The following is a 14,132-nucleotide window of genomic DNA, read 5'->3' as shown; positions in this document are numbered from 1 at the left end:
TCTCATCAGCAATCGTGGTCACAAAATTGTTGTGCTTGCCTCCTCAACAACATCATACCTCAATCACGACCTGACCTTTATTCACGTGTACAAACGTATTGTAATTGCATTAGACGATTTCAGCCATGTTCATTCAAATTTCTCTCTAAAAATAAAAATTTCAGAACACCAAATCTCAAATTTCTTTAAATCCAAATAAAAATCTTACCTTTAAAATTATCTCAATTTGTGTATTTCAAGCACATCCCAACGCGTATTTGAAAGGGGTGATTTGAATTACATATACAAATTGCGACTCAAGGTTATTTATTAAACTTATATGTGTTAATGCCTAACTTGAATTCAATCTATTTTAAAGAAAATGGTCAGCATTTTTTACTGTGAGCCGAAAAAAGGCTGACTTATGAAGTCAATAGGAAAAAACATAAAGCAGCTTCCAAATAAAGCACAACAAAAAGTGGTGTTAAAAGAAAATGATATAAACAGTAATAGTCTCTTTGGATTTAGGCTAGCCTGGACACATGATTAAGTTAAATTTTTCATAAAAGTGAATTCGATGATAAGAAACAAAAACTGGCTGAAGCTTAGCAACTATAGTATTATCAATTATAAATGATGTTTTATTCTAAGCACTTCATTTTCATGTAATGGCTAACAGTAAGACCTCTTCCTCGCTTAATATCCATTTCTCACTAGTGTGTAATAAGACAAATTGCCTCAAATGTTCAGTATTCCAAAAATGAGAAATGATATCTCTTGTCCTAAGCAATTTAATGTACGGTGTGGCTCAAATTAAGAAACAAATGAAACTATTGGATTCAAGACTTACATATATTCATATCAAGCGTTGGGAAATGTCATCCGATTATAAAGATAAATGACAAACATTAGTGTTAGTGACATTCGTTGGTGTGAAATAACATGACATGCGACGTTAAAATCCCAAATTTTCTAGCAAATATACTATCTACATAAACACCACATTTAATTCACTACACCCAGAAGTTTGTCCGGGCTTGCTTGGGTTTGTACATAACCAAAATCAGATTCATGGAAGGTAAATTCACAGCAGGTGGATGCATTGGACATAATTTCCTGTAAAATTGAATCAAAAAATTAGGGTTAGGGGGTAAACCATGGGGATATATCAGTGAGCTTCATGAAGGTAAAATGAAAAGTTACATGTCCCTACAAGCATGACTTGCATTGCAGAAATCAGCATATAAGATCTAATGCTATGTTTCAGTTTTGCAGAATCAAGTATTGCCGTACATGAATTTAAAACGCCAATAATAATTGATGGTAACGTTTGAATCATGGATTAGAGTAGGTGCCTTTAGTTCACACAAGGAAGCAGAATACACAAATAATTGATGATACAAATTCCACATGCTAAATCTCAATATTTCAATGTTAAAATTTCTAATTCAATAACCAACAATAATATCTAATCAATTCTCAATATTTCCTATGCATTCTTTAATCATTAATAAAAAATTCTACTAGGCTGAATTAACTGTTTATACTTGTGTTTCGTACACTTCAAAAGCAAGTGGAATTTGATACCTACTCTCGGAGATAGATAAAACAGGATACAATCAATTCAATTCATTCAATACATGAGCAAACTACAAAAGAAATTTACATGGGATGCAGATAGACCAGCAGAAACCTAAGCATTTATATCACCATTTATCATCTCAGTTAAAAAAAAGTTGTATTCTCTGTCTTGAAAATATAAGTTATCAACTTGAAGTTTTCATAATTGTGAATTTCATGAAGAAATAAAATGGTTGACGCTTATTATCAATATCAAGATCAAATACAATTTCAAAGGAACTATAAACTAAACTCCGAGAAGATTTATTAACCAAGAAAAGATTAAACATGATGTAAGGAATGGATAATATTGTTACCATGGAGTTATTAGGTTTTAATGGCACACAACTTAATGTTGTAATCAGCATAAGATCACATTAATATACATAGATTACATGTGTTATTAGAAAAATGATGGAACAGTGGTTAAGCATCGTTTTTGCAGCATAATAGGGATTGAATCCCTCTAAATAATTTTTTTAGCAACGATTTATGGTAGCCTAGAAACATGATGAAGTTAAAAGTAAATTTGAATTTGATGAAAGAAAAACAAAAACAGAAACTGGGTGAAGGTTAGCAACTATAAACTCTGGTATCAGCAATTATATTACCATGGTGAGTGTGTTAAGTAGTTTTAATGGCACACGACTTGATGATGATAGGTGGGTCAGTCCTCCAAATCCTGACTTCGGCCTGAAAAGCTATAACAGGGCTGTTGGGAATTTCTTCTTGTGCTTGAAAGGTAATGTAATAGAAACCACCGGGTCTATAGGTTGTCTTGACAACGTCAACAAAAACGAAATTTGGACCCTAAAAAATAATAATAGTATATTAGATGATCAATGAATGAATGAATAAACATAAACATATTATAATCAACATAAGTATTGAAACCTGCCTGATTCTCAGCATTGTAATTGTCTAAGGCAAGGTGGCAGGCGGGAGTGAGAAAAAGGCGACGATCATCGGTCATAGGAAGGGGACCGACACCCCCACATTTTCCTGAGATTTTTGGAACGGGGATAGCATCGAACACCTGTGTTGTGTTGTGTTGTCCAGAATGAATTATTAAAATTAAAATTAAGAGAGTGAAACACAAGACAATGAAATTGAAATAGATAGATGAGTTACTTACACTTAGGTTGCGAGAGCACTCACGATACTCAGCCATGGCTACTTCAATCTCCTTATCTTTTTGAATCTGGGCCTTATTCTTGTAAATAAAGCGCGCGCATATAAACATAAAAGGCTCAATGTCATCGTCAAACATAGAGAAGTCACTCATATCAAGATCTTCGACGCGTTTCGATTCCCATTCATATTTTTTCGATTTCGGTTTTGGTTTTGGTTCACATTTCACCCACTTCCCTCTTTCATCGCAGCTTTCTGGAGCAGGTCGGCTGACACCGAACAAGGGGGTATCGAAATTTGTCGACATTCTGCAAAACGGAAGGAAGGAAGGAACCACAATTCACAAATATCTAACCTAAACCAAAACACCTTTCCTCTTTATTTATTTTATGGGTTAGGCGCGTTTTCACCGGTTCCTACTTAAATTTTATTTAGCAAAATAGGTCTGTTAATTGTTACTGAGTAAACGGTGACGCACACGTGGATGTCACATGTGACTTTGTTTTATTGTGTTAAATATGTTTTTAGTCCCTATAAAATTGAGGCATTTTAAGTTTAATCCTTATTTAATTTTAATAGTTGTTTTAGTGCTTACAAAAATATCATGCACTCAGAATTAGTCTCTCTTCAATTTAAATTTGTTTAATTTATGCTTAAACTCTTAATGTTTTTTAACAATTTTTTATAGATGTGTTAAGAACATTACTAAAAGTTCCTCCGCAAAAATTTCCTCCCCAGTACTCCACCGTCCTTTGGAATTTTCTCGACGAAAGTGCATTAGGATGCGGTATGGGATTGACAAATGTGTTTCCAAACACATGCTATGATCAATCATGTTAACTAGTCACATAGTGAACTATACATGAGAGTTTAAACACGACAAAGAAAGTAGTTACACTTTTGAATAATGGATCCAAAATTGTATATCAGAATTTTTCAATTGAACATCATCTATGAATCACACCATAAGAACATTCGAATACTTTGGTGTCAAGCATTAAACATCATTTGATTGGTTTCATTATGTTGACGTAAGCGAAGCATTAGATAAACATATTGGTACAACATAACCTTTAACATATGGTAGAAAGTATCAATCAATCATCATACCAAAGGTTGATCATTTAATCTGATAGAGAGCTTAAGTAGTTAGCATTTATTCATATTAGATAATGAAGAGTCACTATAATTTAATCCGATAATGAAAACCTTTGCACAATCGACAAGTCTTTTGCTTAAGTAATCTCCGTAATTCAAAAAATTTGTCTTTCCGCAAACAAAGCTCACTATCACTCAAACCCTTTCCTCCATACTCCTACGTATTCCACTTTTTGATCTTAGATTTAAGACCTTTGAGCTCTTCTTTCAACACAAACTTATTCAACCACTCACATTTTGACTCCTCCATGCCTCCTCCACTACTCCCTTAAACTTCATATTTTCTAACAAAAAATTGTTAAATCGAAACGGTTTAGGCCCCCAATCCCACTCTCCCACCTTTAACACCAAAGGACAATGATCGTAAAATCTCTCGGAAGTGCCCATAGAGATATCTCCCCTCACACTTGAGAGTATTCCTCTGAAATGAGCACTTGATCTATTCCACTCATTAACCAGAGTTCCCCTCTCATGTGAATATCAAAATGATAACATGCGTCAAAATCATGTGAAGTCTGCAATGTTTTGTATTGCAGAGAGCCAGAGACAATTTTTGCAAAATGTATGCGTGAAAATTTGTGACATCTCATACTAAATGCTTACTAAGAAGATTTATTTTTTATTTTTTTGAAGGAGGTTACTAAGAAGATTGACTGCACTTAAGAGTACCAAGTATACCACTTTACAAAAGGAGATTAAATCGATTAAAATTCTATAGCACTAAAACAACTAAACAAAACAAGCTTCCTAGCAAAATTCAACTTTAAAATAGTTCCTACAAATTCCAAGTCTTATTCAGTTTTTCCTCATGGAGCTTCTTTCATCTGCGTCTTCTAAACAAATATTCCCCACAGTAATCAACATGGAAATAGAGTTTTCAAAACATAAAAAGTTAATAATGAAACAAACAACACTTATACGTATAAATTAAATGAACGCATATGGAATTGATGAATGCAGTAAGAAACCAGCTCTTACTATTCTCTTTACATGCTATAGTATAGATGCAAATGCACACTACTAGTATTTAGGTCAGGTTTCCATGTATTCAAGGTGCAATTTCAGATATGCTCGGAAAGTTGGTTTCCCTTCGATGGAAGCGATTCGTAGTGTTTTATTCGGTATGAAAAACCTCAGTTTACATCTTCCATTCTTCAAGAATCAGTGGCATAATATCAAGCTCACGTATGTTTTTTTACAAATGTGTCTCGTTGTATTGCTGAGCCAATATGGATTTAAGATGCTAATAAAACTGTTATTACTTTGATTCCTGTAAAAATGAGCCTTCCATATCTCATTCAAGGCTCGTTGCTTTGTGAAGTGTGAGTGTGTGATTATCAAGTTTTGAATTATCAAGTTTGGCCTACTTAAATTAAAAACATTAATTGATGTGGCGATTCAGAAAGTTTTGATTGGTTGTGTGTGCAAAATTATTTTGTACCGTCAATCCACCACTATTAAACTCTTAATATAATTATTTTGTTTAATATCTTTAACATTTCAATTTCAATATTCAATTTGGATCTTTTTAAATTTGAATTTGAAAAAAAAAACAAAAAAATTCAATTAAAAAATGTAGTTGGTTTTTAAATTCCTTACGACCTTGGTTAAGTTAGAAAAGACTTGTGGCATTTTATCTAAGCGCTTTTGAGTTACACTATTTATATATAGTATATTATTATTATTACTATTATTATTATTATTATTTTGAGAGGATTATTATTATTATTATTTAATAGAATATATTAATTTATGTAAATTATTGTTATGCATTTGCCACTTGTGCGGCAATTGAATCTTTGCACCACCATGGACCACAAGGCCATGATGATGATGATGACGAGGAGGAGGAGGAGAATGGTGACGATGATGAGGAGGATGTCGGCGAGGAGGAGGAGGAGAATGGTGATGACGATGACGATGATGAGGAGGATGGTGACGAAGAAATTGAGAATTTGGGAGCTGAGGTAGTATATGTCTCCTTCCTTGTTTTTATTTTATTATATTAGGGTTAATTAATTAATTAAGTAAATGATCCCTACAAAACAACACAACATTCTGTTTAATTAATTTAGCCAATCCGTCTGATGTTAATTTATTATTATCATTCAACAGGAGCATAAGAAACTCTTAAGGAAGCGCTTTTGTCCAACAACTTCAGAGCTGAAGGTGTGTGTGTTGTGTTCTATTTCATACTCTGTTCTCTATATTTTAATCATCTAAACTCAATAATAACCTTTTGCTTTTTGTTTTCTCCACTGGATTTGCCAACTGCAGGAAGAAGAAGAAGAAGAAGAAGAAGAAGTAGAGCATCATCAGGAAGACATTCCAAGCACTTCAACTGGTATGTGCACATCCTGTTTCTAATTCTTGTTTTATAGAAATGAATGAAAGGAAAATAAAATATAATTAAAGGTTAAAAATTTGATAGTATTTTTATTAGGAGGGATCATCATATGTTGAGAGAAAATGAGAAAAATTTAATTAAAGGTTATGATGACTGTTTAATAATATAAACCTGAGAGTGACCCTGACACAAGGTTAACTTAAGGGTAGAGTCTTCGTAATCAATTGAAAAAGTTAGAACAATGAAAAGAAGCTGCGTATGTCATGTTCCTCATGTGACATACAATCAAAAGCTACATAAAGAACAACTTTACCACACTTGCTCTATTTCAATATATTTGGTTGTTTATCAATAATGTTGTTTCCAATTACTTTGTAGTTGATGATCCCAACAGTCGATGGAGTCCTTCTCCTTGTTCGTGAATAGTCCATGTAAGTTATGCCTACAAGTTCCCTCTTTAACAAACTCTTCCATTAGCTTATTTACTTATATTTCATCTTCTTTCCCATTAGCTTTATATATAATTTTACTTGAGGGTGAGTGAGATACATGATTTCCTCGGTCTTCACATTCCATCCATTAAGTATATAGTATTATTATTATTTATTTCTATTTGGTGCATAGTACGGAAAGTGGTTCCTTACTACTACTACAAAAAAAAATCACATTATTATTTCTATTTGGTGCATGAGGTGTATATTCAAGTATAAAATTATAGTTGTGTTTTCCTCTCATGATGCAGGCTAAGAGAAACATATTAGGGGAAGAGAAGTTTGCTGCGAAGTTGATAAAGGAAAGATTCATCAAGGTTGTCATTTCCATAACCGTTGAATGGAGTGGACTTTTATCTTAATTAACTACTAGGTTATTTTATAAGGAAAATTGATAAAGTGTGTGGTACTTAGCTTGAATGTTTTATAAGGTACTACTAGTATTTTATTTAAGACTTAAATATGCACAAGGTACTAAAGCTTGAATGTTTTATTTTACTATTAGGCTATATTTTGATTTAAGTTTGTAAAAGTGATTCTTTCAGCTAACCCTCGGGATTTCAAAACGCTTTTAATTTTATGATATGATGTGGCTTACATGTACATGAGGTTATTTGCATACTTGATTCATCATTTTCTACTATTAGGGTTTGCTAGATTTGCTAAAAAAACTCGGACCGAATTACTTTTTTGTACTTCGATATAGAAAAGTGAATGGAGTTGTAATTTGGGTTATGTTTGGATATTTTAAAATGAATGGAGGGGAGCAAAGAGGAAGAAAAGTGAATGGAGTGATATAAAGAAGAATAGAAAGATGTCCATTCTATTATTGTTTGGATATGTCATGATGTAAATGTACAAATTCTAATTCCATAAAATAAGTTGTAAATTTCCCTCCAACTCTTTCAATTCCTTTCCGCGAATTTTCCTTCAATTTTTCTAAATCTCAAATTGGTGTTTAGTTTCCGATAACTTCCGAGAAAGTTTTAGTGTTCTTGTGTTCCCTTTTAATCCAGAATTTTTCTTGTGTTTATTACCAAAAAAACTTAACCCATCCTTTACTTTTGTGATTGTTTAGTGAAAAACGAAAGAAAAAAAAATAGTAATATTGTATTTTAACGAACAGATGATAATATTTTTGAATTTTCAAACAAGTGTTGATACCTTGATGATTAAACAAGTGTTACACTATGATAAAATTATATCTGAAAACTATTCTTTTATTTTTTTTGTGTAAGAAAACATTTGTAAGAATCAATTAAGCGTCGCGTTTACTTATACTACCCCATAATGTTTTATGTTCTGGAATCAACTCTAATGCATTGGGTCCTTATGATACAAACGTAATTTTGTTTATATCTTGTTGATCATTGCCTTTTGAATTAAAGATTTAAGAACTAATCAGAGAGCGATCAATGCTTTGCTTAATTAAAGTGGCTGTTTAATATAAACCAGAAAGTGTCCCTGCCACGAGGTTAAGGGTAATGCCTTCGTAATCATTGAAAAAGTTAGAACAATCTATCTGTGATGTTCCTCATATAACATACAAGTAGACTTGGCAGTGAAACCAGTAACCGCAGCTACCTGGCCAAATCCACACTGATTTAATGGATTTTTCCCGTTTTAATTGGATTTAGGCATCTGTTGGAGTTTTTTCCAATTTTAAAGCACCACCCTAAACTCAAACACAAACCGACCCCGAATGTAGAAAATTGCTTTATTACCAATTGAGACTTGCCATGTTATAAAAAAAGTCATTGAAATTTAAAGGAGCAGCAAAATTATCCCGTCAAAGAAATTGTTAAAGTGGTCATATTGATAGATAATGCATTACATCATTGCATTTGGAGTTGGGAAAAACTTCTTTTATTAAAAAAATATTCAATGTGGAGATGAGAATGGGACGAGGATACCCAAACTCGTTGGAGACGGAAATATAACTCATGTCCGTTGGATATAGATAAGGTAACACGTGTAAGTATATGTGAGTCGGGGATATGAGGACGTAGAAGGTGAAACCTTTCTCCACCCCATCCCATTGACATGCCTACATACAAGTTGTTGAGTGTAAAATGGGACTTTTACATTGTGGGCGTTGGAGTTGCAACTTGGGTTATGTTTGGATATTTTAAAATGAATGGAGGGGAGCAGGAAGAAAAGTGAATGGAGTGATATAAAGAAGAATAGAAAGATGTCCATTCTGTTATTGTTTGGATATGTCATGATGTAAATTAACAAATTCTAATTCCATGAAATAAGTTGTAACTTTTTCATTCAAGTTTTACCCTTATTTAAAAAACACCATTGTTTAAAAAAAGAACACTATTATATACAAATTGCGACTCAAGGTTATTTATTAAACTTATATGTGTTAATGCCTAACTTGAATTCAATCTATTTTAAAGAAAATGGTCAGCATTTTTTACTGTGAGGCGAAAAAAGGCTGACTTATGAAGTCAATAGGAAAAAACATAAAGCAGCTTCCAAATAAAGCACAACAAAAAGTGGTGTTAAAAGAAAAACTGGCTGAAGCTTAACAACTATAGTATTATCAATTATAAATGATGTTTTATTCTAAGCACTTCATTTTAATGTAATGGCTAACAGTAAGACCTCTTCCTCGCTTAATATCCATTTCTCACTAGTGTGTAATAAGACAAATTGCCTCAAATGTTCAGTATTCCAAAAATGAGAAATGATATCTCTTGTCCGAAGCAATTTAATGTACGGTGTAGCTCAAATTAAGAAACAAATGAAACTATTGGATTCAAGACTTGCATATATTCATATCAAGCGTTGGGAAATGTCATCCGATTATAAAGATAAATGACAAACATTAGTGTTAGTGACATTCGTTGGTGTGAAATAACATGACATGCGACGTTAAAATCCCAAATTTTCTAGCAAATATACTATCTACATAAACACCACGTTTAATTCACTACACCCAGAAGTTTGTCCGGGCTAGCTTGGGTTTGTACATAACCAAAATCAGATTCATGGAAGGTAAATTCACAGCAGGTGGATGCATTGGACATAATTTCCTGTAAAATTGAATAAAAAAATTAGGGTTAGGGGGTAAACCATAGGGATATATCAGTGAGCTTCATGAAGGTAAAATGAAAAGTTACATGTCCCTACAAGCATGACTTGCATTGCAGAAATCAGCATAAGATCTAATGCTCTGTTTCAGTTTTGCAGAATCAAGTATTGCCGTACATGAATTTAAAACGCCAATAATAATTGATGGTAACGTTTGAATGATGGATTAGAGTAGGTGCCTTTAGTTCACACAAGGAAGCAGAATACACAAATAATTGATGATACAAATTCCACATGCTAAATCTCAATATTTCAATGTTAAAATTTCTAATTCAATAAACAATAATATCTACTCAATTCTCAATATTTCCTATGCATTCTTTAATCGTTAATAAAAAATTCTACTAGGCTGAATTAACTGTTTATACTTGTGTTTCGTACACTTCAAAAGCAAGTGGAATTTGATACCTACTCTCGGAGATAGATAAAACAGGATACAATCAATTCAATTCATTCAATACATGAGCAAACTACAAAAGAAATTTACATGGGATGCAGATAGACCAGCAGAAACCTAAGCATTTATATCACCATTTATCATGTCAGTTAAAAAAGTTGTATTCTCTGTCTTGAAAATATAAGTTATAAACTTGAAGTTTTCATAATTGTGAATTTCATGAAGAAATAAAATGATTGACGCTTATTATCAATATCAAAATCAAATACAATTTCAAAGGAACTATAATAGTATATTAACCAAGAAAAGATTAAACATGATGTAAGGAATGGATAATATTGTTACCATGGTGTTATTAGGTTTTAATGGCACACAACTTAATGTTGTAATCAGCATAAGATCGCATTAATATACATAGATTACATGTGTTATTAGAAAAATGATGGAACAGTGGTTAAGCATCGTTTTTGCAGCATAATAGGGATTGAATCCCTCTAAATCCTTTTTTTCCCATATCTTTTGGGCAAAATGAGATAAACAGTAATGGAACTGTTTCTCGGATGATTTATTTAGCAACGATTTATGGTAGCCTAGAAACATGATGAAGTTAAAAGTAAATTTGAATTTGATGAAAGAAAAACAAAAACAGAAACTGGGTGAAGGTTAGCAACTATAAACTCTGGTATCAGCAATTATATTACCATGGTGAGTGTGTTAAGTAGTTTTAATGGCACACGACTTGATGATGATAGGTGGGTCAGTCCTCCAAATCCTGACTTCGGCCTGAAAAGCTATAACAGGGCTGTTGGGAATTTCTTCTTGTGCTTGAAAGGTAATGTAATAGAAACCACCGGGTCTATAGGTTGTCTTGACAACGTCAACAAAAACGAAATTTGGACCCTAAAAAATAATAATAGTATATTAGATGATCAATGAATGAATGAATAAACATAAACATATTATAATCAACATAAGTATTGAAACCTGCCTGATTCTCAGCATTGTAATTGTCTAAGGCAAGGTGGCAGGCGGGAGTGAGAAAAAGGCGACGATCATCGGTCATAGGAAGGGGACCGACACCCCCACATTTTCCTGAGATTTTTGGAACGGGGATAGCATCGAACACCTGTGTTGTGTTGTGTTGTCCAGAATGAATTATTAAAATTAAAATTAAGAGAGTGAAACACAAGACAATGAAATTGAAATAGATAGATGAGTTACTTACACTTAGGTTGCGAGAGCACTCACGATACTCAGCCATGGCTACTTCAATCTCCTTATCTTTTTGAATCTGGGCCTTATTCTTGTAAATAAAGCGCGCGCATATAAACATAAAAGGCTCAATGTCATCGTCAAACATAGAGAAGTCACTCATCTCAAGATCTTCAACGCGTTTCGATTCCCATTCATATTTCTCTCTCTGTTTCGGTTGCGACTTCAGTTCCGGTGGCAATTCCGGTTCCGACTTCAGTTCCGATGGCAATTCCGGTTCAGGTTGCAATTCGGGTTTGGATTTCACCGACTTCCCTCTTTCATCACAGCTATCCGCAGCAGGTCGGATGACGCCGAACAAACAGGTATTGGATCCCTTCGACATTCTGCAAAATGGAAGGAAAGAAGAATCCCAATTCCACATATACCTAACCCACGCGATTCCTCTTTATTATAAAAGAATTTTTTTTTTTCCTGATCCACTTTTCAAAAAAAAAATTCCAGTCTGACCCCCTTTTGAAAAAAATTTCCAAAATGACCCACTTTTGAAAAAATTTCAATTTTGCACCCAGGGGGAATCGAACCAGGCGCATACGGGTCATTGCCATTCAGTGTTACCACTAAACCAATGTACATTTGATATTAATTTTTCGCATCCAATAATATATATACCATTTTTTAAATCAGTTTCACACACCACAAACCATCCAGTTTTTCATTTTTGTTTTTTTAATTGGATAATTTAGGATCTCCGACGAATATATATATAATTTATCGGTGAAAAATTATCCGACGAAATAATTTTTTTTATCGATAAATTATATATATATATATATTATTATTATCCGACGAAATATATATTTTTCACCGATAAATTATCCGACGAAATGACATATATATTATTTCAAGATATATATATTCAAAATAAAATCTAGATTTTGTTCAAATAAATTAAAATTGAAATTTATTTCTCAAATAAATTAAAAAAAGCAAAAACGAAAAAAAAAATAAAAAAATCGGTCCCGCCATTTGAAATGGCGGGAATGACAACAAAAAAAATAAAAAAAAAAGCTGACCAGTCACGATGTGACATGTGTCAGACCGGCGGCCCAGTCCCGCCGTTACAGGTGGCGGGAACGCCACTAAAAGACAATAAAAAAAAAAAAAAAAAAAGTGGGTCATTTTAGAAAAAATTTTCAAAAGGGGGTCAGACTAGAATTTTTTTTTGAAAAGTGGGTCAGAAAAAAAAAATCTTATTATAAGCCAAAAGTTGAGTGCATTGTTTTTGTTTGGGCTCGTTTTGCTTTTATTACGACCCGCCCCGTATGAAATTATAGATTTACTTTATATGTTTTTTTGTCATTTATTATTTAGAGTCATTTTCTTTTATATAAAAAAGAAATGTACTACCCTTTTCTAGAGAGAGAAACACAAAGCAAAGTAGTTAGGAGTAGATTCAAGCCAAAATTTGTTGAGACGACATGGATCTTGTCATGGAATCTTCATCTTTTCTTCATCCTTTGCAAAGCTATCATAGACATATGTAGCTATATCTACTCTTGTGGTTTTGATGTATTCAAACAAGCTATTATGTAATCTTTTGATCATTTAATATATGGTTCTAGCTATTTATTCAATATTGTTGTTATTCTTGCTTTTATTGTTTTATTGAGATTCAAAATGATATGGACACATACTTTTGAATCTAGAAATAGAATAACAATCTATCTTAAGTTATCACTCTAGACATGAATGTTAATATTTGATAATCACTTTTAATCTAGAACTTAATTCTTTTGGATAATTTAATCAGTTGAGAAATCGTCGATTAAATTATCCAATCGACTTTGTGATCGTTTAAATGTTTGGGAAATCGATGTTTAAACGATCCCTTAAAAATAACGATATCATTTGGACACGAATGATATTGTCGAGTGATTGTGATAATATCGTTTAAAAAGCTAGAATCCGTTAATCGATCGAGAGATTGCAGTTGTTACGTTTGCTTGATGTCGCTGACCGCAAGCAGAATAGCCCTGATAGTATATATATGTGTAGAGCCGGTTTTTTTCATTTTTAACACAAGTTTCTCTCTCTTACTTCTCTTTCTCTCATAAAAAGCTCTCTCCTCTCTCTTATTGTTCTTCATCCTCATGAGTTTTCCGGCGGTGGTGGCTGGCCAAGAGTGGCGGCGCCGCCGCCGGAAAATTTAAAGTTTACCCCTTTTTTTTAAAAAAACTCTTTCTACTTCTATTCTCTTTTCTGGTTCCGTTTTCAACTTTAAAACATTCAAAAACCCAGCGTATAAACCTAGATCTAAGGGAGAAGATTCGACCTACCTTTGTTGGAACGGTGATGTTTTGGATCGGAACTTGTTGGTTTGGTTCGATCTGGATCTGTCGGTTGCACCTTTGGCTCGGATTCGGTGTTGTTGAGTCGGATTCGGCGTTGTTGTATTGAAGGGTGAGGTTACGTGTTTTTGCGAATCGGTTGCTGGGATTTGGAGAAATGTTGGTTCGGTTGTGAGGAGTTTGTGTGGGTTTCGGAAATTTGTTGAATGCAGGTTTGCGGCTAGGGTTTGATGATGCTCTTTTGGTTGAAAATTTTTGTCTGTTTTTTCCTGGTTTGAAATTTTTTGTCCCCTTTTGGTTGTAGAAAATTCCCCCTCTTTTAAAGAATCAGAGGTTAATGAAAT

At 33.2% G+C, this 14,132-nt stretch overlaps 3 protein-coding genes across 3 annotated transcripts; 1 reads left to right on the top strand and 2 right to left on the bottom strand.

Moving 5' to 3' along the window:
* Positions 1 to 832: 832 nt before the first annotated feature.
* Positions 833 to 3,068, bottom strand: LOC11429064 (uncharacterized). The gene is made up of 4 exons (XM_003601514.4): positions 2,735 to 3,068; positions 2,498 to 2,635; positions 2,211 to 2,409; positions 833 to 1,095 (listed from the first exon to the last, which is right to left on the bottom strand). The coding sequence occupies exons 1-3, from the start codon at positions 3,035 to 3,037 to the stop codon at positions 2,224 to 2,226; spliced, it is 627 nt and encodes a 208-aa protein (XP_003601562.1). The 5' UTR covers positions 3,038 to 3,068; the 3' UTR covers positions 833 to 1,095; positions 2,211 to 2,223.
* Positions 3,069 to 4,930: 1,862 nt separating this feature from the next.
* LOC120579608 (serine/threonine-protein kinase rio2-like) lies at positions 4,931 to 6,657 on the top strand. Its single transcript, XM_039832084.1, has 5 exons — positions 4,931 to 5,009; positions 5,710 to 5,855; positions 6,004 to 6,057; positions 6,166 to 6,232; positions 6,614 to 6,657. Exons 1-5 carry the CDS (start codon positions 4,931 to 4,933, stop codon positions 6,655 to 6,657), a joined length of 390 nt encoding a protein of 129 aa, XP_039688018.1.
* A 2,828-nt stretch (positions 6,658 to 9,485) lies between these two features.
* On the bottom strand, positions 9,486 to 11,869 carry LOC11429063 (uncharacterized). Its single transcript, XM_003601512.4, has 4 exons — positions 11,451 to 11,869; positions 11,214 to 11,351; positions 10,927 to 11,125; positions 9,486 to 9,770 (listed from the first exon to the last, which is right to left on the bottom strand). The coding sequence occupies exons 1-3, from the start codon at positions 11,859 to 11,861 to the stop codon at positions 10,940 to 10,942; spliced, it is 735 nt and encodes a 244-aa protein (XP_003601560.2). The 5' UTR covers positions 11,862 to 11,869; the 3' UTR covers positions 9,486 to 9,770; positions 10,927 to 10,939.
* Between the last annotated feature and the right edge of the window lie 2,263 nt (positions 11,870 to 14,132).

This window comes from Medicago truncatula, chromosome 3 (genome assembly GCF_003473485.1).
Source record: "Medicago truncatula cultivar Jemalong A17 chromosome 3, MtrunA17r5.0-ANR, whole genome shotgun sequence".
NCBI classification, from domain to species: Eukaryota; Viridiplantae; Streptophyta; class Magnoliopsida; order Fabales; family Fabaceae; genus Medicago; species Medicago truncatula.
Note: the sequence above shows the minus strand (reverse complement) of the source record. Positions and strands in the feature narration are given on the sequence as shown.

Coding starts and splice junctions, on each gene's coding strand:
- LOC11429064 (XM_003601514.4), bottom strand. CDS start 3,037: ATGTCGACAAATTTCGATACCCCCTTGTTCGGTGTCAGCCGACCTGCT. Junction 2,636..2,734: donor AGTGCTCTCGCAACCTAAGT/GTAAGTAACTCA, acceptor AACACAACACAG/GTGTTCGATGCTATCCCCGT. Junction 2,410..2,497: donor ATTACAATGCTGAGAATCAG/GCAGGTTTCAAT, acceptor ATTATTTTTTAG/GGTCCAAATTTCGTTTTTGT.
- LOC120579608 (XM_039832084.1), top strand. CDS start 4,931: ATGTATTCAAGGTGCAATTTCAGATATGCTCGGAAAGTTGGTTTCCCT. Junction 5,856..6,003: donor TTGAGAATTTGGGAGCTGAG/GTAGTATATGTC, acceptor ATCATTCAACAG/GAGCATAAGAAACTCTTAAG. Junction 6,233..6,613: donor CATTCCAAGCACTTCAACTG/GTATGTGCACAT, acceptor ATTACTTTGTAG/TTGATGATCCCAACAGTCGA.
- LOC11429063 (XM_003601512.4), bottom strand. CDS start 11,861: ATGTGGAATTGGGATTCTTCTTTCCTTCCATTTTGCAGAATGTCGAAG. Junction 11,352..11,450: donor AGTGCTCTCGCAACCTAAGT/GTAAGTAACTCA, acceptor AACACAACACAG/GTGTTCGATGCTATCCCCGT. Junction 11,126..11,213: donor ATTACAATGCTGAGAATCAG/GCAGGTTTCAAT, acceptor ATTATTTTTTAG/GGTCCAAATTTCGTTTTTGT.